At 41.4% G+C, this 24,866-nt stretch overlaps 1 protein-coding gene across 3 annotated transcripts in view; it reads left to right on the top strand.

The window, feature by feature from the left end:
* The window catches only part of LOC129708577 (tyrosine-protein phosphatase non-receptor type 22-like), a 110,375-nt gene that overhangs the window by 23,231 nt on the left and 62,278 nt on the right, over positions 1–24,866 (top strand). For all 3 annotated transcript variants that reach the window (XR_008725371.1, XR_008725372.1, XM_055654389.1), the window contains exons 3-10: positions 1,610–1,686; positions 5,461–5,556; positions 7,298–7,336; positions 8,807–8,878; positions 12,553–12,612; positions 13,413–13,555; positions 20,434–20,500; positions 23,537–23,614. Coding sequence is in view for 1 of the 3 variants with exons in the window: in XM_055654389.1 (XP_055510364.1) it covers positions 1,610–1,686; positions 5,461–5,556; positions 7,298–7,336; positions 8,807–8,878; positions 12,553–12,612; positions 13,413–13,555; positions 20,434–20,500; positions 23,537–23,614 (632 nt within the window). In the remaining 2 variants the exon portion in view is untranslated. The remainder of the gene's footprint in view (positions 1–1,609; positions 1,687–5,460; positions 5,557–7,297; positions 7,337–8,806; positions 8,879–12,552; positions 12,613–13,412; positions 13,556–20,433; positions 20,501–23,536; positions 23,615–24,866) is intronic.

The following is a 24,866-nucleotide window of genomic DNA, read 5'->3' on the forward strand; positions in this document are numbered from 1 at the left end:
GCATCAATTAGACTGAAATGCCAATGCGTGAATAAATCGATAAAGCCAAAGAACTGTTGGTAGAACATTATAAATCTAATGGCTCTGTAATTCTTCTGAAGATCTGGGATTTCTACCTGCAAGCTTTGGATATAAATGAATCTGTGTAATTCTCTGCCTCAGAAGGCAGTGGAGGCCAATTCTCTGGATGCTTTCAAGAGAGAGTTAGATATAGCTCATAAAGATAGTGGAGTCGGGGGATATGGCGAGAAGGCTGGATCGGGGTTCTGATCGTGGATGACCAGCCATGATCATATTGAATGACGGTGCTGGCTTGAAGGGCCGAATGGTCTACTCTGCATCTATTGTCTATTGCCTATTGTCTATTTCAAATTTAGAATTAAATTAGAAACTGAAACACTTCTTGAAGTACAGTTTGAACTCTATGGAAATGCTGCTATCTCTTCAGCCACACTCTTATCCTAATTATAAATCGCACCAAAATAATACCAGAAACCTACTTGAGTTTGAAACTTACTGAGTCTTGTTGTTGCAATGGTGTGTAGGGATTGGCAATGAGAATGTAGAATAACATAGAAGTATGAATGTGTAATTGATGGTCAGCATAGACTTGTTGGGCCAAAGGGCCTGTTGATATGCAATCTAATGAGGAAGTAGGATAACATAGACCAAGTGTGAATGTGGTCAGCATAGACTTGTTGGGCTGAAGGGCCTGTTTCATGCGCCATCTCTAAACGGAACTAAAACTGAAAATGCTGGAATCTGGAGCAAAAAAAAAAGAGATCTGTTGAAGGAACAGCAGTAAAGAGGCATTTGTGGTGGGACATGGACAGTCAATGTTTCAGGTCGGGAACCTCTATCTGGATTGCATGAAGCTTCTTGATGTAAAATATTTATGGTCAATGTTTTGGTGACTGGTGTTTTCCCCACCTCTTTTCTGGATCTGCTGTCTACTAATTAATTGGGGATTGAATGATTGCTGCAATAAATCAACAATTCCATTATTGTATCGTGAAATCCTGGGTTGCAGAGTGTGAATTAGATGGACCTTGGCATTTATTGGCCTGTTTTAATTTTCCTATCCTTGTGACAATCAATAATACGAAAAGTGATTGGAGCAGATTGCAGTTCAGGAGAGAGTCAATCATATCCCGACCTGCTCACCAAACTCTAGGTAGTTGTCGATTCTGATATCAGTTCCAACTGTGTAAGAAGGAACTGCAGATGCTGGTTTACACCGAAGATGGGCACAAAATGGTGGATTAACTCAGCGGGACAGGCAGCATCTCTGGAGAGAAGGAATGGATGGCGTATCGGGTCGAGAGCCGTCAGACTAAGAGCCAGGGAGGAGAGAAGGAAACTAGAGATATGGAAGGGTAAGGCATCTTGAACGGCTTGGGGGAAAAAAAGCAGCCTTTTGCCATTTAATCGTCCTTGGTTGCTAAATAAACTCCTTTGGGTGGCCCTAATCATCATCAGTTGTTGATTTCATATTCTTAAATTACCATTTCTATGAAGCTCAGTTCCTTTTAACTAAATGGCAGAATGAGGAAATGGAAAATGCATGTTGTGTATGCGTGTGTGTTTAATATTTGCTTCCTGTTTTCAGTTGATCACAGCCGTGTGCAGCTCTCCCTGGTCATTTCCGACACTGATTCTGATTACATCAATGCAAGCTTCATCAAGGTATGCACTTTCTAAATGGAAACTGCCAAAAATATGAATGGCCAGTGCATTTCAGTGGAAATAATTTTTGATCATACCTTCACATATTAAGTTTGAGAGAGAGGGAGAGAGAATAGCGTGCTCAGTGAGGGCTGGAAGGAGCAGAGTTGCAGAAACCGGGGTGGGTCTCCAATAATCGAGGAAAGCATAGAAGATGTTTGAGACCTCGGCTGAAATGTTTTGATGGAATATATCAGGAGAAACAATTTGCAATTGCTGAAAGATTGTTTTTTCTATGACATATGGTTAAGCTGAATGCCAAAAGAACCATTGGTAATGTCTTAAACCTTATAACAACTCGATGATTTGGTCTCCAAATCTGAGGAAGGACATTATTACCATAGAGGGAGTGCAGAGAAGGTTCACCAGACTGATTCCTGGGATGTCAGGACTGTCTTATGAAGAAAGACTGGATAGACTTGGTTTATACTCTTTAGAATTTAGGAGATTGAGAGGGGATCTTATAGAAACGTACAAAATTCTTAAGGGGTTGGACAGCCTAGATGCAGGAAGATTGTTCCCGATGTTGGGGAAGTCCAGGACAAGGGGTCACAGCTTAAGGATAAGGGGGAAATCCTTTAAAACCAAGATGAGAAGAACCTTTTTCACACAGAGAGTGGTGAATCTCTGGAACTCTCTGCTGCAGAAGGTAGTTGAGGCCAGTTCATTGGCTATATTTAAGAGGGAGTTAGATGTGGCCCTTGTGGCTAAGGGGATCAGAGGGTATGGAGAGAAGGCAGGTACGGGATACTGAGTTGGATGATCAGCCATGATCATATTGAATGGCGGTGCAGGCTCGAAGGGCCGAATGGCCTACTCCTGCACCTAATTTCTATGTTTCTATGTTTCTATGATCATTCTGCCCATTGGATTCATGCTCCCAATGAAGAAATTGCACGTCCCATTCCTCCTCTGTCCTTTTCCCTGTACTTCTTCAATTTATTCTCTTTCATACATGTCCATTTAAATTCTTTTTTTGATTCTTTGCTGTGATCCACACTAGGGGATAACTTATACAGTAGCCTTTCCCGCATGAATTTTAACATGTTGGAGGAAACCACAACACCCAGAGGAAACTTGCATGGACACAAGTAGATGGTGCAAATTCTGCAAAGACGTCATCCAAGGATCAAAGTTTCCTTGCAGTGCAAGGCCATAGCACCAAGTACTGTGCCACCATGCCGCCCATGAAATCACTGTGCCATTTGTATGATGCCTAGCTTAAGCATTGAACTGTGATCTGGAATGCTTGGCATGAAATGGTGCCGAGGTGAAGCAGTTTCAATTGAGGGTTCAAAAAAGAATTGGATAAATAAGATGAAATCAAATAGTTGTTCGGAAGAGAACAGCAGGGATTTCTTGCAAAGCTCCAGAGTTATAATGGGCTGAAAAGCCTCTTGCTTGGACAGTATGACTCACATCAAAACAAGCCCTTGAAAGGCGATAATTTGAAATGAAGAAGTAGATAGAATCAGAAATGTTGACAACACAGAAGTGATAGATAACTATTGCAAAACAAAATGTACATAGAAATAATAGAGATAAAAGAACTTTGGGGAAATGTTAGTCAGAAAAGGCATGTGGGAGACCAAGGGCAAAAATCTAGAGAGAGAATCTATGTGAATTGAGATGATGGATAGGATGTGATAGAAACATAGGTGCAGGTGTAGGCCATTCGGCCCTTTGAGTCAACACCACCATTCAATATGATCATGGCTGATCATCCTAAATCAGTTCCCCTTTCCAATTTTCCCCCCATATCCCATGATTCTCTTAGCCCTATGAGCTAAATCTAACTATCTCTTGAAAACATCCAGTGAATTGTCCGCCACTGCCTTCTGTGGCAGAGAATTCCACAGATTCACAACTGTCTGGATGAAAAAATGTTTCCTCATCTCGGTCCTAAATGGCCTGCCCCTTATTCTTAAACTGTGACCCCTGGTTCTGGACTCTCCCAACATGGGAACACATTTCCCGCATCTAGCCTGTCCAATCCCTTAAGAATTTTATATTTTTCTATAAGATTCGTATAAGATACAATATTACCAAATAGTAGAAAAGATTTACTACTAAATCTAAATAAGTAAAAATCATATTATAATATTTACTTGAGATCTATTATATATAGATCTCAAGTAAACAAAATAAACAAGTTAAGAGATGTTATGAGAATGGAGCAGACTGAGTATTTCCCAATTATGTACAAAATGTGAGAACGTTTACAATGAAAAATGCTAAAGCCAGTCACTGGAAAAATTATGTAAGTAAGCATGGCAAAATATTGAGAGAATAATGATCTCAACATAAATAATATTCAAAATAATTGAATGGTATAGATGGTATAATCAGATTTTTAGATTGGGGAAATGGCAACTATGATAGAGCACAAGAAGGTAAACTGGAGAAAAATCATGACACAATAGTCAATGCCAGAATTAATAATGGGAAACGAGGAAATGGCAGAGCACTTTGGTTCTATCTTCACTAAGCACTAAGGAAGACAATCTCCCAGAAATATTATGTTTCAACAATGTCCCATAAAACTGGGTGGCAGTGTGAACTGTGAGGACCATGCTCTGAAGCTGCAGGGTGACTTGGACAGGTTGGGTGAGTGGGCAGATGCATGGCAGTTGCAGTATTATGTGGATAAATGTGAGGTTATCCACTTTGGTGGCAAGAACAGGAAGGCAGATTATTATCTGATTGGTGTTAGATTAGGAGAAAGGGGGATGCAACGAGACCTGGGTGTTCTTCTACAATGAATCACTGAAAGTAAGCATGCAAGTACAGCAGGCAGTGAAGAAAGCTAATGGCATGTTGGCCTTCATTGCGAGAGGAGTTGAGTATAGGAGCAAGAAGGTCCTTCTGCAGTTGTACAGGGCCCTGGTGAGACCACACATGGCGTATTGTGTGCAATTTTGGTCTCCTCATTTGGGGAAGGACATTCTTGCAATTGAGGGAGAGCAGCGTAAATTCACCAGGTTAATTCCAGGGATGGCGACATTAGTTGACTTGGCTTGTATTCACTGGAATTTAGAAGGATGAGAGGTGAATCTTGTAGAAACATATACAATTCTTAAAGGAATGGACAGGCTACATGTAGGAAAAATGTTCCTGATGTTAGAGGAATCCAGAACCAGGGGTCACAGTTTAAGAAATAAGGACTAGGCCATTTAAGACTGAGATGAGGAAAAGCATTTTCAGCCAGAGAGTTGTGAATCTGTGTAATTCTCTGCAGATTCACTGGATGCTTTCAAGAGAGAGTTAGATTTAGCTCTTAGGGTGAAAGGAATGAAGGGATGTGGGGGAAAAAGCAAGAACGGGATACTGATTTTAGATGATCAACCATATCGCTGGCTCGAAGGGCCGTATGGCCTACTCCTGCACCTATTTTCGATGTTTCTATGTTTCTATGATAAGTAAAGGAGAAATTGAAGAATTGCATCTAATAATGCAGACATTTATCAGCTTTACCCTGAGGACTTTGTCTATTGCAGGTCCCAAATTAGTTAATCAAGTCCCGGAAAGTTAATGAAATTCACAGTCACTTGATTCAGTGGCAAGAAACCAAACTGACCTACGCAACTGAAATATTACAAAAGTCACATGAGTGTTACAAATCTAACAAACATTTAACATTTTATATAACGTGACTTCAAGTTCATAGGGTAGAGCATACTTTATAAAATATTCAATTGACAAAAGGTGATATTCAAAAACGTTTTTCTTTCCAAGGGCGTGTATGGACCACAAGCCTACATCGCAACGCAGGGCCCTTTGCCACACACAGTGCTGGACTTCTGGAGAATGCTGTGGGAGTATAACGTTATCGTAAGCTTTTTTTTATTTCTTCAAAACGAGATTTGATATGAACCCTGTCTGGTACATTTGAGCCAAGTAAAATATCCTCTCTGAACAACTCGCAACCAAAGGTAAATATTGTGGATGTGAATTACAATCCAAACATTGAAACATGTCGGCAGGTCAAGCAGCATGTGGAGAATGAAACCCTATTAATATTTGCGATCATTGACCTTTTATAGTTCTTAGCCATAAGTTAACGATGTAGCAACTTTTGAATGTCATTTGCTTTCTAATTTGCAATATTTAATTTGTTTTTCATTTTTACTAATTCCCTTGGAGGTTCCTTAGTTTTCATTCAATGCAACTGATTGTGTGGAGGAACCACATTAGTAAGTGGTAAGGAGCCAGTCATATTGGCTTGGGATGGAAATCACATTTGCTTCATGTTTAAGAAAGAACTGCAGATGCTGGTAAAATCAAAGGTAGAATCAAAATGCTGGTGTAACTCAGCGGTTGAGGCAGCATCTATGCAGAGAAGGAATTGGCGACGTTTTGGGTCGAGACCCTTCTTCAGACTGATGTCAGGGGAGGGGGCAGGACAGAGAAAGAATGTAGGTGGAGACAGGAAGATTGGTGGGAGAACTGGGAAGGGGGCTGGGATGGAAGGGGAAAGCAAGGGCCAATTGAAATTAGTGAAGTCAATGCTCATACCGCTGGGGTGCAAACTACCCAAGCGAAATATGAGGTGCTGTTCCTCCAATTTGTGCTGGGCCTCACTCTGGCAATGGAGGAGGTCCAGGACAGATGGGAGATGGGTCAGATTGGGAATGGGAGGGGGAGTTGAAGTGCTGAGCAACTGGACAATCAGGTTGGTTAATGCGGACTGAGCGGAGGTGTTCAGCGAAATGATCGGCGCGCCTGCGTTTGGTCTCGCCATTGTAGAGAAGTTAACACCTGCAACAGCGGATGCAGTAGTTGAGGTTGGATGAGATGCAACGGTTGGAGGAGGTTCACTTCAAACATTAACTGCTCCTTTTGACAGAAGCATCAAAGGACATAGATTTAAGGTGATAGGCAAAAGACACAAAAAAATACATAAGTAGTTAAATTCATGAACATATTTTCTGAGAGATTGGTGGAAGCCTCTTGTGACTTTTGAAAAGGAATTGGCTAAGTAATTGGTTAAGTACTTGAAAGAAAAATATATTTACAGGGCTCCAGGGGAAAAGATGATGAATGTGACTAATGGGATTACACATGCAAAAGACAGTGTGGGATGAATGGCCTTTCCCATGATGTTATGATTCTATGTTTTTCTAAATTAGGACGTTGAATTGGAATGACTTGTTTTCCCTTGATTCTGTCCCATGCTTCTGAAGCTCTTGCTTGATAACGGTTCTTCGCCAAGGAAGGATCCTGAGCATAAATCTTCAATCACTATGCTGTGACTTGATATTAACCAATCAAGCAATTAACGTCATTCTTAACTGGTATATTTGAAACTGACTTTACTGCTTACTTACATGGGAAACATAGCCACTTTATGATGTCGTCATGTTAGTGTTATAAATTGTAACTCTCTTTTGTGCTGTGATAATGAAACTGGCACGACACTTCAATCCCCTCTCGATGTTTCCTCCCGTTAGAGAGATCAAAGGTAACCAAAATATATTTCCTCATGTAATTGCAAGTTGTTATATGAATTAAGGTTGAAGCTCAACATTAGGGACTGTCTCCCTAACACGTTTGCATTCCTTCATTCTATCAGGTAGTCGTTATGGCTTGTCGTGAGTTCGAGATGGGACGGGTAAGTACACATTTGTTTTCATCAAAGGCTATCGATTTAGTCATTTGAAGAATTAAAAAGGATTTTTTTTTTTTTACGAGGAAATTTGGCATAGAATATCAAAACTAGGAGATTATGTTGCAAATTTTACAAAACACTAGTTAGAAGACACGGTGTGGTATAGGAATGACATGATTGCTCTGGAGAGAGTGCAGAAGACTGCTGAGAGGATCACTGGCACCCAGCTCCCCAGACTGGAGGACATCTACCGGACCCGCTGCATCCGGAGGGTCAAGGGCATCATTAGAGACAGCACACACACCCTGGACACTGCCTCTTCACCCCCCCTGCCCTCAGGAAGACGACACAGGACACTGAGCGCCCGCACGACAAGACTAAAAAACAGCTTCTACCATAGAGCTGTGACACTACTGAACTCTCTCCCCCCCCCACACTGATTCCCCCCCCCCCCCCCCGGTCTCTCACACACACCCGCCCATACTCCTATATGTTTATAGTCTAATTTTTTTAATAGTTCTTTTTTAAACGTATTTTTATACTCATATTCCTGTGCAGCTGGAGGACTGCTCCAACAAAATTTCGTTGTCTTGTACAATGACAATAAAGATTATTATTATTATTATTATTAGAAGAGATTCCCAAGGATATTACCTGGACTTGGGGGACTGGTTATAACGAGAGATTAGATAGGCTGCGCATGGTTTCCTTGGAATGAAGGTAGCGAAGGAGTGACCTCTTAGAGGTAAAAGTGCAGCAGCATCTATGGAGCGAAGGAAATAGGCAATGTTTCGGGCCCGAAACGTTACCTATTTCCTTCACTCCATAGATGCTGCTGCACCCGCTGAGTTTCTCCAGCACTTTTGTCTACCTTCGATTTTCCAGCATCTGCAGTTCCTTCTTAAACACCTGTTAGAGTTATATTATAAGGCATAGATAGAAATTTTTTTTATGATGGTAGGGATATCAAAAACAAGATGTTTTTCATGTAACAACTTAATTCATGCAACAAGGTTTAAGGCATAGGAGAGGAAAGAGTTTTAAAGGGGACCTGAAGGGGAATTGTTTCACAAAAGTAGTGAATATCTGAAAAAGGCTGCCAGAGGAAGTGGTGCAATCAGCCACAATCACTATATTTTAAGAGCCATTGAGACAGAGCCTTAATTCAGCAAGGCCTGATGGAAATTGATCTAATGCAGACAAATAAGATGAGTGCAGATGGCTAAGAAAGTTGATATGGACATGTTGGGGCAAATGAATTGTGTTTGTTCTTACTCTCTGACTCTATGAAGGTTTAGCTGTACCTTTCATGCCTTACTACACCTCATCCGAGTACACACTTTGGGAAAGACATCAAGAACCGGAACAAAAACACTCCTAGAGTGTGGGAGAAATCATCTGGAGATACTAGAGAATTCAGTTTGATCTCTTTCTGTGTTTTGTGCCTGAGTTTCGTGTCTCCTTGCCTTTCAGAAAAAATGTGAGCGATATTGGACCGACCAAGGAGAAGATCCATACTGTACTGGGCCTTTCAGCATTATTTGTGTGAGTGCATGAATTATCTATAAATAACTCTTCTCCCTATTTAGTGTAGCCTCAATAATCCTTTCACTTTTGCTGCACAAGTTTGTCTTTTAAAATAACATGCTGTTTTAGTTCGAGATAGACACAAAATGCTGGGCAGCATCTCTGGAGAGAATGGACGTTCCATTTTGGGTTGGGATCCTTCTTCAGACTGAAGAAGGGTCCCGACTCGAAACATCACCTGTCCATTTTCTCCAGAGATGCTGGCTGACCCGCTGAGCTACTCCAGCATTTTGTGTCTATCTTTGGTATAAACCAGCATCTGCAATTCCTTTCCATTACATGCTGTTTTAGTGTTCTTTTAATTGTCCAGACAAAAAACAATGAAAGCATCTATCATGCTTGGATGGTAGATAAAAATGCTGGAGAGACTCAGCGGGTTAGGCAGAATCTATGGAGCGAAGGAATAGGTGATGTTTATCGGGTCGAGACCCTTCTTCAGAAGAAGGTCTGAAGAAGGGTCTCGACCCGAAAAGTCACCTATTCCTTCGAAAAATACCTTTGATTTTTCCAGCATCTGCAGTTCCTTCTTAAACATATCATGTTTGGATCATGAGCGGTTAAAACTAACAAAGGAAACTGTTCATGTTGTGCTGGAATTATTTATTTGCAGAGGTTGAGTTTCCAATTCTGGTCCAATACACTTTTGGAGGACTCATTATATTGTTAATACTGCAAGATAGAATTAGAATAACAGAAGTGGAAAAAGTGAGACTCTGTGTGGAAAGAGAAGGGATTTGGTAAAATTAGACAAATGATCCAGTACCATGGGCTGGATGACTTATTTCTGGAACAATATATAATTATTATATAAACTGTTATTTATAAAAATCTAGAACCTGAGAATCCATTAGAGATATGGGTCAGCTATTGACTGAATAAATTCATAGTTAATTAGAAGGTAAAATGAATAACTTTAAATGTAACATAAGAACTTGGAGCAAGGTGAGGCTCACTGGCCCTTTGATCTTGCTCTGCCATACCTTTGCATCATGGCTGATATTCTACCTCAGTACCATTTCCCTGCACTATCTCTTAATTTCCCTCAATATGCAGAAATGTATCAGTCTCATATTCCCTTAATATGCAGAAATGTATCAGAAATATATCAGTCTGAATGAACTCCATGTCTAATCCTCCATAGTCACCCAAGATGCAGAATTACAATGATTTACCATCATCCTCTTCATCCCAGCCAAAAAGAGACTATCCCTTATTCAGAGAGTGGAACTCCTGGAGTAGGCCAAGAGAAGATGTCTATAAGGTTCCTACATTTTTCTTTGCTAGTCTGTTTGTTTTCACAATATCAATAGAAGCTCTCACATTATTCTACCTTGCCTTTAAATCAGTTCCTTGGCGTGCCACTGCTGAGTTTCAAAGTACACCCGATCCTCAAATCCTCTGTTATTACTGACAATTTTATTAACCTCTTCCTTTGATTTAACGCTATTCTCATTCTCATCAGTCAAGAATTAATCACCTTTCCTTTGGGGATTTGTATGTAAAATATTTTTTGCAGTTTATGCATTATTTCTTTAAATAGAACACATTGCCATTCCATCATCAGACCTGTAGCTCTCATTTATTCATCAGGCTTTCACAGTTTTCTTTGTTAAGATTTAAAACCCTAATTTTGGATTAAACCATATCACTTTCAAGCTCATTGCAAAATTCTATCATGTTATAATCACTTTCATGAAAGCCCCTTAACTACAAGATTGTGAATTGCCCTTGGTTATTGGACAGAGATGTAAAAATGCCTTCTGGAGTTGGTACTGGTTCATTATTGCCATGTATACCTGGATACAAAGGAGAAAAAATCAGTACTAGTCTGGTAAATGATGTCATACATGATGTAGTGCCATAGAGGGAATAAACAAGAGTGCAGATATATAGTGTTACCGCTACGGAGAAAATGTAGATTAAAAAATTGCAAAGCCCCAATGAGGTCGTTTGGAAGATCTGGAATTAATCCTTAACACATGAGAGCTCTGTTCTGGAGTCTGATAACAGCGAGGAAGAAGCTGTTTGTGAATCTAGCGGTACGTTCTTTCAAACTTTTGTATCTTCTGCCTGATGGGAAGAGAGAATGACCAGGGTGCGATTAGTACTTGATTATATTAACTGCTTTTAGAGGCAGTGTGAAGTATGGTTAGAGGCTATTGGGGAGAGGGGGGGGGGAGGGGGATAGGCATGTGTGGCCTTGGTAAGAGTCATTGTAGATGTGTTGGATGTGCTGAATCTCCTGAGGAAATAGAGCCTTGGTGTGTTTCTATGCTAATAGTTTCCATATAGTTGGACCAGGGCAAAGTTTGAATCAATCTTAGTTAGTTTCTCAAAATATTGGCCTCAAACTACCATTATTTCCATGAATTTGTTCTCCACCTCATTATTGTTAACCTGTGTTGATTATTGTTGCCCTATTTCCCATATTGCAAGCACTGCTAATTTCCTGAATGTCCAATTGTTCTCATCTTAGCCAGATAAATAGCTCCCACCAATGTGTTCCACCCTTTGCTATAACTTAATTCAACCCAATTTGATTCTAATTACACATCATGATTTGTTGAGCCACGACCCCCTTTACACTAACAGTGTAACGATTGCACAACAATCACGAAACGTCAATCCTCTTATTCATTGCTGCACACCACTTCCTTTTAACTGTCCTTCATTAATGTCAAATATCCTTAAACATTCAGTTCTTAGTGTTAGTCTCCCTGCAACCATATTTCTGTGTTGCTAATTACATCATGCCTATTTGTGCCATTAATCAATTTACCGTAGTGAGCATTGCGAAATCTCACTTTTAATGTCGGCATGTTCTGCACTTTAACCCCTTTTTTTTTATTGATTACCTTTGTTTCCGCTGTCTACCTTTGTACCTTACCATTATTCAAACTTCCACTTCCTGCTTTCTTTCTCTGCTTCCTCAATTCTCCTTGGAAGTTTCCATTCCTCTGCCAAGCTAGTAAAAACCATCCACAACATCACCTACAAACACCTGTGTAAAGGCTCTTGGTCCCAGTCCTGGGGACCTGCAACCAGTCTGATATGTACAGTTTTCACCTTCCATAGAAATGATCCTAATGCACCATAAAGGGAAAGCCTTTTTGACACTTCACTTTGAGCCATTTGCTCAATCCTCCTACTCCTTTATGTCAGCACATTACATGAGGAGTAATCCTGAGATTACTGCATTTGAGATCCTCTTTCCTAACTTTTTAAGCTCTACCTACAGGTGGTCATCCCTGGATGTTAAACTCTGATACCCATCTCACTTTACTGGCCATTTAGTTCTGGTTGAAAGAAACTGGTGACCCCGACAATCTTGAGGTAACAGGCATTGGTCAATCGTGTGTAGAAGGAACTGCAGATGCTGGTTTAAATCGAAGACAGACACAAAAAGCTGGAGTAACTCAGAAGGTTAGTCAGCATCACTGGAGAAAAGGAATAGGTGATGATTTGGGGCAAAATTCTTTTGAAGGAGGGTCTCGACCGGAAACGTCACCTATTCCTTTTCCCCAGAGATGCTGTCTAACCCGCTGAGTTACTCCAGCATTTTGTGTCTATCATTGGTAACTCATTAACAACTTTACAATGCCTCACTTTGGAATATCTCTCTCATTCTCCAGGAAAAAGAAGAAGTCAAATTGGAATATATCATCAGAACATTGAAAGTTCATTACCAAAATGTGAGTAAAATAATGAAAGATTTGTATCTAATTGTTACCATGAAGGATGACAAAATAACTGAAAACATCAATGGAACTTACTCATGCTTGGTAACGTTTCATTGATGTTTTCAGTTATTTTGTCATCTTAATACCATTTCATCACAATGTTGCTTTAGATCCCAGTCACCTATTGCATTAGTGATCAGGTTGATTGAGAATCCGCATGTGTCTAATTGTACTTCTAATCAGAAGATAAAGATCAATAATAATGACTATCTTGGTCATGTAATTTCTACACTTGTTTTGTTCAGGATGTGATCAGAAATTTTCATTTCACTTTCTGCCAGGTGGTGAGATAGTGAGATGAAAACCAAGAATGTTTTTTATTGATGAGTGTGTTTTATTTCATTAGTTACAATATATATTTAAGCATATATACAATGTGTAGAACATTTACCTGTACTGTGTAAGATGTCATTTTGACTAATTAATGCCTGCAGTAAGTGGATATGACTATTGCCTTGGCTGGAGTTGATCAGTGGATTCTGTTGAACAACCCTTCTTGTGTTGCCACTGATGGCTGTGGAGGCCAAGTCATGGATATTTTTAAGGCAGATTCTTAAGGATAGATACTTGATCAGTAATGGGTGTCAGAGGATATATGTGAAGAAGGCAGGAGAATTGGGTTAGGAGGGAGAGATAAATCAGCCATGATTGAATGGCGGAATAGACGATGGGCCGAATGGCCTAATTCTGCTCCTATCACTAATGACCTTATGGCCTTAAACGCTGACGCATTGTGGTTTTATCTGTGGCAGATCGATCGGACTGTGTATCAACTTCACTACGTCAATTGGCCAGACCATGGTGTCCCATCTTCAATAGATCCCACCTTGGAACTGATCAAAGACATGCGGGACATTCAGCAGCATGATGATGTCCCCATCTGCATTCACTGCAGGTAAGCCAGCAATTACCAAAAGCCCAAAGACTGTTTGAAATACTATTATGGGTACCTGCTTTCAAATACGTGCCCAAGTCACCATTTATATAATTGAATGTTGATCCCTAACATCTTGGAGTTTCAAAGGAGAAAAGCTCAACAGAGAAAATGTACTCTGTTGGTGGTTTTAATTTTCTGCTGTTGCTATTACACAATCTGATGAACATATTCTATCAAATTTCTTCCCATAGGGCTCTGTTTTTAATAAATATTCAGTACCAACGCAGCTGGTATTTGACTTGTCCCTGTCTATGTTGTTCCAATTCACTCAGTTCCTCTTTGCCCACCAAATCCTCCATTGCTCATTCTGTAGCCCTTTTCAAGCCAATGTCAACCATCTTCTTCAATCACGATGGTTGATGGTGTCAAGTAGCTTCCACAGTGGAAGAAGGGAGTTCCCAGGATTTGGACCCAATAACCTTGAAAGAATATCCAGCGTGTGTTCATGTCCAGATTGTGTGCTGAGGGGAAATTTAGAGGTGATAATGTTTCCAAGTGCAAGCTACCCTTCTGACAGTATGGTGGTGGTAATAAGAACACAACGTGAATGAAAAATTATTTTACATTGCACTCTCACACGTGGTTTCGGAATATACGGGCCATTCACCAGAAAAATGAGAGTATTAATGTGCAAGAAAATCCCGATCAATACACACCAATTGTAACATGCAGATACATGAGTCATGCAGAATTTTGGACTGCTGAGAGTAGCGTGGGTGAGAGAAATGATAGAAAAATGGCCTGAAACAAGATTTTTTTCTAAATTATTCTGGACTCTTTCTTGGAGCTTCTCCGCACTGGTGACTACGTTGCCCCATACTGCAATTCCCTTGCCCAGCCCAACCTTTTGCAACAGTCCACTGCCTTCCACTCACAAAATCCCTGAAAAAAACATTTAACTTTCACAAACTTTGCGGAAATATCATTCTGCAGATTTTTTTAAATATTTGGCCCTTCAATAACAAAGCGCAGAATAATATTGTCATCCATTTGGTGATCTTTAAATCAAGTATCAAGTAGTATCAAGTATCGTATCCTTTACTAGAATGTCGCCTGGGTTTCAGCAACTAAGTTACAGAGAAAGGTTGAACAAGTTAGGGCTTTATTCTTTGGAGCGCAGAAGGTTAAGGGGAGACTTGATAGAGGTCTTTAAAATGATGAGAGGGATAGACAGAGTTGACGTGGATAAGCTTTTCCCACTGAGAGTAGGGAAGATTCAAACAAGGGGACATGACTTGGGAATTAAGGGACTGAAGTTTAGGGGTAACATGAGGGGGAACTTCTTTACTCAGACATTGATGGCTGTGTGGAATGAGCTTCCAGTGAAGGTGGTGGAGGCAGGTTCGTTTTTATCATTTAAAAATAAATTGGATAGTTATATGGATGGGAAGGGAATGGAAGGTTATGGTCTGAGCGCAGTTATATGGGACTAGGGGAGAATATGTGTTCGGCACGGACTAGAAGGGTTGAGATGGCCTGTTTCCGTGCTGTAATTGTTATATGGTTATATGGTTATATTGTCATTCAGATAGTGGCATTTAAGAGGCCTTGCAGTCATAACATAGAATAAAATAACAAAACACACAATAAACACTGATTTAACATCCACCACAGTGAGTCCACCAGGCCCTCCTCACTGTGATGGAAGGCAAAAGTCTTAAAGGTTTCTTAAATGACATAAAGCCCTGGTAGTTTCAACCTCCTATTGCTGAGTGGTGGGACAATTGAGAATGTAATGTGGGGTATTGCGTGCAGTTCTGGTCACTCCATTACAGTAGTTGAAGTGGATGCAACATAGTTTGACCAGAATGCTGCATGGAATAGAGGGGATTAGTTATAAGGAGAGTCTTTACAAACTTGGATTTTTTCCTCTGGAACGTTGCAGGTTGGTTTAGGGGCAGTGGTGTGACCCAATAAAAGTATATAAAATAGCGAGGCATAGATTGGGTAGATGGTCAGAACCTTCTTCCCAGGGTGGAAATGTCAAAGACCAAAGGGCAGAACTTTAAGGTGAGAGGGACAATATTTAAAGGTGATGTGCAGGGCAAGTTTTTTTTCAACAGAGGGTGGTGGGTGGTTGGAAAGAGCTGCCGGTCATGGAGACAAATATGATAGTGGCATTTAAGACGCATTAGGGCAGTATGGTGGTGTAGTGGTAGAGCTACTGACTTGCAGCGCCAGAGACCCGGTTTCAAGTCAAGTCAAGTTTATTTGTCACATACACATACGAGATGTGCAGTGAAATGAAAGTGGCAATGCTCGCGGACTTTTGTGCAAAAGACAAACAAAACAAACAAAAATTATAAACACAATCTTAACACACATATTCTTTTACATAATAAATAATGGAAGGAAAAACGTTCAGTAGAGTTAGTCCCTGGTGAGATAGGCGTTTACAGTCCGAATTGCCTCTGGGAAGAAACTCCTTCTCAACCTCTCTGTTCTCACTGCATGGCAACGGAGGCGTTTGCCTGACCGTAGCAGCTGGAACAGTCCGTTGCAGGGGTGGAAGGGGTCTCCCATGATTTTATTTGCTCTGGAGTTGCACCTCCTGTTGTATAGTTCCTGCAGGGGGGCGAGTGAAGTTCCCATAGTGCGTTCGGCCGAACGCACTACTCTCTGCAGAGCCTTCTTGTCCTTGGCAGAGCAATTCCCAAACCAGATGGTAATGTTCCCGGACAAGATGCTTTCCACCGCCGCTGCGTAGAAGCACTGGAGGATCCTCGGAGACACTCTGAATTTCCTCAATTGCCTGAGGTGGTAAAGGCGCTGCCTTGCCTTACTCACGAGTGCTGAGGCGTGTGATGCCGGTTTCGATCCTGACCACGGGTTCTCCCCATGGGTTTGGACGTTCTCCTCCGTGGGTTTTCTCCGAGATCTTTGGTTTCCTCCCACACTCCAAAGGCGTACAGGTGTCTAAGTTAATTAGCTTGGTATTAATGTAAGGTTGTCCCTAGTGTATGTGGGGGTGAAGTTAATGCGCGGGAATCGCTGGTTGGTGCGGATCCGATGGGCCGAAGGGCATGTTTCTGCGCTGTATCTCTAAACTAAACTACTGGCTAAAAGACACAAAAAGCTGGAGTAACTCAGCGGGTCAGACAGCATATCTGGAGAAAAGGAATAGGTGCTGTTTTGGATCGAGACCTTTCTTCAGACAAGGCTTTCAGATGGGCACATAGATATGGAGGGATGTGGCTTACATGCAGGCAGAGGGGATTAGTTTGACATGAGTTCATGTTCGGCATGGGTTATTTTGGGCCGAAGGGCCAGTTCCAGTTCTGTACTGTACTATGTTAACATTGGCTATTATTTACATTTTCTTAGAATGAGGCAGGAAGTGTTTGAGGTAGAAAATGTTTGGGGATTTTCCACAATCTAATCATAGCATTAAAACTGGCCTTTCCTTCTACAGTGTCTATGCTGGTCACTAAATACCCATCAATGAAAATGGTCTTTTCGGCCCGAAACGTTCAATGAAAATGTAGTTCTGTTCACTGTCTCCCATGCCATTACATTTAAAGCGTTCATGTAAATACATCTTGTATTTTGTGAGTCTGCCTGGCTTCACCACACCCTTGGGCAATGCATTGCAGATTTTAACAATCCCCCAAATTAAAGGAATTTCCACAAATCCCCTCTTGTCCATGGATACTCGCTGTTCTTTTTATGTCCCTGATTACGTTATCTACCTCAGGCAGGTACCCTTCATCCTTCTACACTCCTTGGCAAAGAAACGTAAGGGCCTATCCCATTTGGCAATTTTTTTCGGTGACTGCTGGCAACATTGAGTGACGTATATCGGGTCACTGAACAATTTGTGGCGTGACGTGGCGTGATGACCTATGACACGCGGTGTTTTTTCAAGTGTCGCAACATTTTTTGTCGCCACTGGATTTTGAAATGTTCAATATCTTTTGACGACACTGATATGATGCTGGCAGTCCCCCAAGTCGGACAGGCCCTTGACGTAGTTTCTCCTCATAGTTGGAATTCTCCATCCCAGGCAACATCTATGATATTTTACCTTTTTGAACATTCTCCCTTGTGGGATCTTGTCGGAAGCTGTTTTGAAGTCCATGCACACGACTCCAATCCCACTCTCCTTGTCGACGTACTTAATTACCTTTGGGAAAAAATGCATCAAATTAGCCAATCAGAGCACGCCTCAGCAAAGCCATGCTGTCTGTCCTTGACTCTCCAAGTACAGATCATTTCCTGTGCCTCAGAAATGTTTCCAATAATTCCCCTATCATTGTTTGATCCACTGATCTATATTGATATGACTTGTCCCCGCTGCACATCTTGATTACACAGGTACACACGGTCTTAGAACAAAAAGGAAACCATTCAACCAATTAAAACCTCCCTCTATTATTTATTTGGCTTTGCAAACCAATCCCCATGGGTAGTTGCTATTGGATGTGCTTTGTGTTTGCAGGTGAGTATCGAGGACAATTAGAATTTGGAGCTGAAAAGGAATGAGGGAAATGTTTTTTTTTGAGGTGTAGCTTTGGAGGAACAGCAAAGCAGAGGCCACACTCTTGGGGGTTGGGAAGGATGGGGAGGAGGAGAAGGAAGGGGGATCAGGAAAGTTGGAAGACGGGAAAGATTGCTTGGTAATCCATGTTGGCTCTTGGCCTTATCTTTCATGTTCCCCTTTGCTCTCATACCCTCTCTCTGTACACAATCTCTTCCTGCCTACCATCTTTTGAACTCTGTATATTTCTTCAATTCAAACATCTTTCATGCAAATTTTGTCTGATATCACTCTTGGTCATCACTTTGGGCCCTTTTACTACATGAACGCAACTATAAAATGCATATTGTTGTAGTGGACTAAAATGAAAGATTATACATTTGCTTTGCCTTCTATTCCAATCTGTACTGCCCACAGTTCCTTCCTTATAATGCATTGAAATCCTGGAGTGTGACATGGACTTACAAGTGAAGAGTGTATCTTGGGCAACTTGGGCCAAAGGGCATTTCCATATTTCCATGCTATACGACTCTACGAAATGCTAATACTAAAATCAAGCTAACAGTCCAGTTTGTTTATAGAAACGATATATTAGGCTGTTAAAGTTTTCAAATTTTGAGGGATTAATAATGTACTTAAATTAGTTTAGAGATTGAACATGGAAACAGGCCCTTCGGCCCACTGAGTCCGCACCGACCAATGATCCCCACACATTAACACTATCCTAAACACACTCGGGATGATTTTTACATCTATACCAAGTCAATTAACTTACAAACTGTACGTCTTTGGAGCGTGGGAGGAAAATGATGATCTCGGAGAAAACCCACGCATGTCATTGGGATAGACACAAAAAGCTGGAGTAACTCAGCGGGACAGGCAGCATCTCTGGAGAGAAGGAATGGGTGACGTTTCGGGTCGAGACCCTTCTTCAGACTGGTTAGGGATAAGCCAATCGAGAGGCATAGATGGTGATGCGGAGAGAGAAAGAACAATGAATGAAAGAAATACAAAAAAGTAAAGATGATAAAGACAGCCGGCCATTGTAAGCTGTTTGTAGGGTGAAAATGAGAAGCTGGAGTGGATTGGATGGGGGAGGAATAGAGAGAGTAGGAATGTTTGGGCTATCTGAAGTGAGAGTAATCAATATACATACCACTGGGCTGCAAGCTGCCCAAGCAGCCCAAAATATGAGATGCTGTTCCTCCAATTTGCGTTTAGCCTCACTCTGACAATGGAGGAAACCCAGGACAGAAAGGTCTGTGGAGGAATGGGAAGGAGAATTAAAGTGTCCAGCAACCGGGAGATCAGGTTGGTTCACGTGGGCTAGGCGAAGGTCTTCCGCGAAACGATCGCCTGCGTTTGGTCTCGCCGATGTATAAGAGTCCACATCTTGAATAACGGATACAGTAGATGAGGTTGGAGGAGGTGCAAGTGAACCTCTGCCTAACCTGAAAGGACTGCCGGGGTCCCTGGACAGAGTCAAGGGAGGGAGTATAGGGACAGGTGTTGCATCTTCTGCGGTTGCAGGGGAATGTACCCGGGGAAGGCGGAAAGGGGTGGAGATTGGAAAATGTGGCTCGTTGGAGGTGGCAGAAATTTCGGAGGGTTGTGTGTTGTATGTGGCGGCTGATGGAGTGGAAGGGAAAGACTAGGGGGACTCGGTCTCTGTTGCAACTAGGGGGAGGGGGAGCAAGGGCGGAGCTGTGGGGTACTGAAGAGACACGAGTCAGGGTCTCATCTATGATGGGGGAGGGGAACCCCCGCTCCCTAAAGAATGAGGACATCTTGGATGTCCTAGTATAGAACACCTCATCTTGGGCATAGATGGAGGAATTGGGAGTAGGGAATGATCTTTGCAGGAAGCAGGGTGGAAAGAAGTGTAGTTGGGATAGTTGTGGGAATCTGTGGGTTTGGAATAGACGTCAGTCAATAGTTTATTTCTTGTGATGGAGACTGAGATCAAGAAAGGGGAGGGATGTGTCGGAGATGGTCCAAGTAAATTTGAGTGCAGGATGAAAATTGGTGGTGAAGTTGATGAAGTACATGAGTACTGCATGGGTGCAGGAGATAGCAACGATGCAGTCATCAATGTAATGGAGATAGATTTCGGGGATAGGACCGGTGTATGCCCTACATCACGGGGAGAACGTACAAACACCCTACAGACAGCACCCGTAGTCAGGATCGAACCCGGGTCTCCGATGCTGCAAGCGCTGTAAGGCAGCAACTCTACCGCTGCGCCACCATGTCGCCCTTCTTGCGAACGAGATTAGCTATCGTGCTATTTGGATAAAGAATGTTTGATTTCTAATTATATTCTGTCCTAACGTCCATCTCTGACTCCTTTACATTGTAGTGCTGGCTGTGGAAGGACGGGTGTGATATGTGCCATCGATTACACGTGGAAGCTGCTCAAGGATGGGGTAATTTTCATTCTATTTACATTTGCAAAGTCTCATTTAAACAATTTCTGCTTCGCAACAGGGAACTGAGAGGTCTAAAAATGCCCTAGTCTAAAATATTTATTAAAATAGTGAGTATAGATATTTCAAATTTGTTGCTATTATCTACACAGTCAGTTATATACTTTGCCTTATGCTTTTTTAACCAATGAATCAGGAACTGTACAAAGACAAAAAAATGAAATTTAGAATTAATGGACGTTCTTTTAGGAAAGAGATGAGGAGAAATGTCTTTTGTTAGATGGTGGTAAATCTGTGCAATTCTTTGCCACAGAAGGCTGTGGAGGCCAAGTCAGTGGATATATTTAAGGGGATAGATAGATAGATAGATAGATAGATAGATAGATAGATAGATAGAGATAGATAGATAGATAGATAGATAGATATAGATAGATAGATAGATAGATAGATAGATAGATAGATAGATAGATAGATAGATAGATAGATAGATAGATAGATAGATAGAAAGATAGATAGATAGATAGATAGATAGATAGATAGATAGATAGATAGATAGATAGATAGATAGATAGATAGATAGATAGAAATTAGGTGCAGGAGTAGGCCATTCGGCCCTTCGAGCCTGCACCACCATTCAATATGATCATGGTTGATCATCCAACTCAGTATCCCGTACCTTCCTTCTCTCCATACCCCCTGATCCCCTTAGCCACAAGGGCCACATCTAACTCCCTCTTAAATATAGCCAATGAACTGGCCTCAACTACCCTCTGTGGCAGAGAGTTCCAGAGATTCACCACTAGATAGATAGATAGATAGATAGATAGATAGATAGATAGATAGATAGATAGATAGATAGATAGATAGATTCTTGATTAGTAGGGGTGTCAGAGATTATGGGGAGAAGGCAGAAGAATTGGGGCTAGGAGGGAGAGATAGATCAGCCATGATTGTATGGTGGAGTAGACTTGATGGGCCGAATAGCTGAATTCTATTCCTATTCCTTATGACTTTATGGGAGCAACTATCAGGGGCTCAAGCAGTGAATCGCACCCGATACTTCACCTCAATTCCATGGAATTATTAATATCCTCACATGGTCATTGTATTTTTGTTCTAGAGTCAAGAGGGTCAAGAGCATTTTCTAGTCGTATGTCTCAAAGCAATAATAATATTTAACATATTCTAATGTTTATGCACCAACATTAAACTTATGATTTGCCTGCAGCAAGAGTTAATACATAGTTCAAAGATCTGCACCAGATCGGCAAGGTAATTTTTACCATGGCAGGTACACAATGGAGTTGGTTCAATAAATACCTCAACAGTTTGTTCAGTGTTTGATGCACAATGGCTAGAAACATAGAAACATAGAAACATAGACAATAGGTGCAGGAGTAGGCCATTCGGCCCTTCGAGCCTGCAACGCCATTCAATATGATCATGGCTGATCATCCAACTCAGTATCCTGTACCTGCCTTCTCTCCATACCCCCTGATCCCTTTAGCCACAAGGGCCATATCTAACTCCCTCTTATTTATAGCCAATGAACTGGCCTCAACTACCTTCTGTGGCAGAGAATTCCACAGATTCGCCACTCTCTGTGTAAAAAATGAGTTTCTCATCTCGGTCCTAAAATACTTCCCTCTTATCCTTAAATCTTTGCATGTGGTAAAAGTTGTTGGTATAGTGTATGTCGGAGGTTGAAGGGAGACTTGATAGAATTATATAAAATTGTGAGAGGTGTAGATGGGGTAGACAGTCAGAACCTTTTTCCTAGAGTGGAAATGTCCAACACCAGAGGGCATGGCTACAAGGTGAAAGGGGAAAGCTTAAATGGAGATGTGCAACCTCTGACGTTCCAGAGAACACGATATCCAACCTATTTATCCAACCTCTCGCTGCAGCTATTACCCTCTTATCCAGGCAACATTCTGGTGAACCTCCTCTGTATCCTCTCCAAAGCCTCTACATCTTTGGGTGACCAGAACTGCACATAATACTCCAAATACAGCCTAACCAAAGTCCTACAGAACTGCACCATGACTTCCTGCCATTTATATTCAATGCCCTTAGTTACGAAAGCAAGCATACCATATACATTCTTTACAACCCTAGCTACTTGTGCTGCCACATCCTGTGAGCTGTGAACTTGAACTCCATGAACCCTCTGCACATCAATGCTGTTCAAGGTCCTGCCATTAACAGTATACTTTCCCCTTACATTCAACCCCCCCCCCCAAATGCATCACCTCACACTTGATTAGGTTAAACTCCATCTGACATTTTGCTGCCCATTAATGCATCTGATCTATATCACCCTGTGTCTTCTGATAGCTTTTCCTCCAATTCCTCCAATTTTTGTGTTGTCAGTAAACTTACTCACCAACCCATCTCCATTTATATCCAGGCCATTTAGATATATGTTACAATCTGCAGAGGTTTCCACAACATCTTTTCCACATATATTTTTCCAAAAAAGTCATGTCGGATATGGTTCGCAGTTTACATCACTTAGGTTTGAGTGATTTCCGAAGGGCAATGCAGAAGAGTACCATTTTGTATCTCAAACAGCGAATGGGAAGGGTCCATTCACAAAGTAGAGATTGAAGGGAAAGATCATGGATAACAAATCAAACATAGGAAAGAACAGGCCATTCAGCCCACAGTATCTGTACCGAACATGATACCAAGGCCATCTCTTATCTTCCTGCTCATAATCCATATCCTTCCACCCCAGCATGTCAGGAGTTATGGGGAGAAGAGTCTATATGGACCACAGCCTTTGTAAGGTTCCGCAAGGAAGGCTGCTCTGGAGGGTTAGTGACTTTTACGTGCAATGTATAGGGAGAGCCAAGTAACTGGTGATAGAATTGGGTTCATGGTAGGATTTTATGGTGGTGGTAATTAGGCTTTCAGACTGGCGACCTGTGACTATTGATGTGCCTTAGGGTACCTTGCTGCTTGTCTTCTATATCAACGATGTGGGTTTTCTTTTTCTTGTGTCAAATTAATCGTTTGTATTTATGTTTACAGATAATCCCAGACAATTTCAATATTTATGACCTGATTCAAGAAATGAGAACACAGAGACCATCAGTTGTGCAAACCAAGGTATGGGTGGTGCTTTGAAGAATGTCTAGAGACTAGAGGAACATGTAATGTTAGCAATTTCCGAAAGTGCAAAAGGACTAAAATATCCTATCTTTTAATCAATAAGATTTATTAAACAAAAACTAATTTGAATTTGCATGTTTCATACTATGGATTCCACACTTTTAAGTATTGATAATCTCAAAGAAAACCCTATAAATACTGATGCATATCAATCTGAAGAAGTGTCTCAAAACTTCATCCATTCCTTCTCTCCAGAGATGCTGCCTGTCCTGCTGAGTTACTCCAGCATGTTGTGTCTATCTTCAATGCAAATCTGGAGTTCCTTTGAACTTGCTGCCAGAATCCTGGGATCTTTGCAAATACTAAAGCACTTCACATATTTCTTTACAACACAGAAGGAGGACCTTTGGCCCATCAAGTCTATACTGGCTCTCAATCCCATTTTTCCATTTAGTTCCTTGTAACTTATTCTCTCTCATCATTCTCTAAACATATTCCCTAAATGCATAGTATGTTGGTCAACGTTCCATGAACCAAGAGAAATTATCCTCTACCAAAACCTAGTGATTTTATAGCATGTCCAGCAAGTAGTTAAAACCCTGTCCCACGGTACCAGTTCATTCCAAGAGCTCTCCTGAGTTTAAAAAAAATCAAACTCGTGGTAAGCACGGAGCATGAACGTAGCGGGTACGTCGGAGCTCGGGGACGTCTCTCTTAGCGCTAACGGCAGGTACTCAGGAAGACTCGTGAAGATTTTTCAACAAGATGAAAAATGTCCACGAGAGCCCCGAGTACCGACGAGTGGCCATTACCGTAAATCTCGAGTTCGAATCAGGGCAAACTCGGGAGAGCTCTTGGAATGAACTCGTACCGTGGGACAGGGGTTTTAGTGAAAGCAAACATCATTTTGACCTTCATTGCAAAGGGTTTTTGTTACAATGGGACAAGGTGTTGTTGAGGCCTCACCTGGAACTCTGTGTATAAAGCAATAGGATTATGTTGGAGGCTGTACAAAAAAGATTCACCAGGCTAATTCCCGCGATGAGAGGGTTGTCATTACAAGAGAAACTTAAAAATGTGAGCGTGCATTTCCTGGCATTCCTTGATCTTATTGAAACATACAAGGTCCTGAGGAGTCTTGGCAGCGTAGATGTTTGAACGTTGTTTAAGAGTATGAGAGTCTCAAACAAAGACACAGAATTCACAATCAATTCAGGGCTAAGGTGTGTAGAAATTTCTTCTCACAGAA

This window comes from Leucoraja erinacea, chromosome 24 (assembly GCF_028641065.1).
Source record: "Leucoraja erinacea ecotype New England chromosome 24, Leri_hhj_1, whole genome shotgun sequence".
Classification (NCBI taxonomy): Eukaryota; Metazoa; Chordata; class Chondrichthyes; order Rajiformes; family Rajidae; genus Leucoraja; species Leucoraja erinaceus.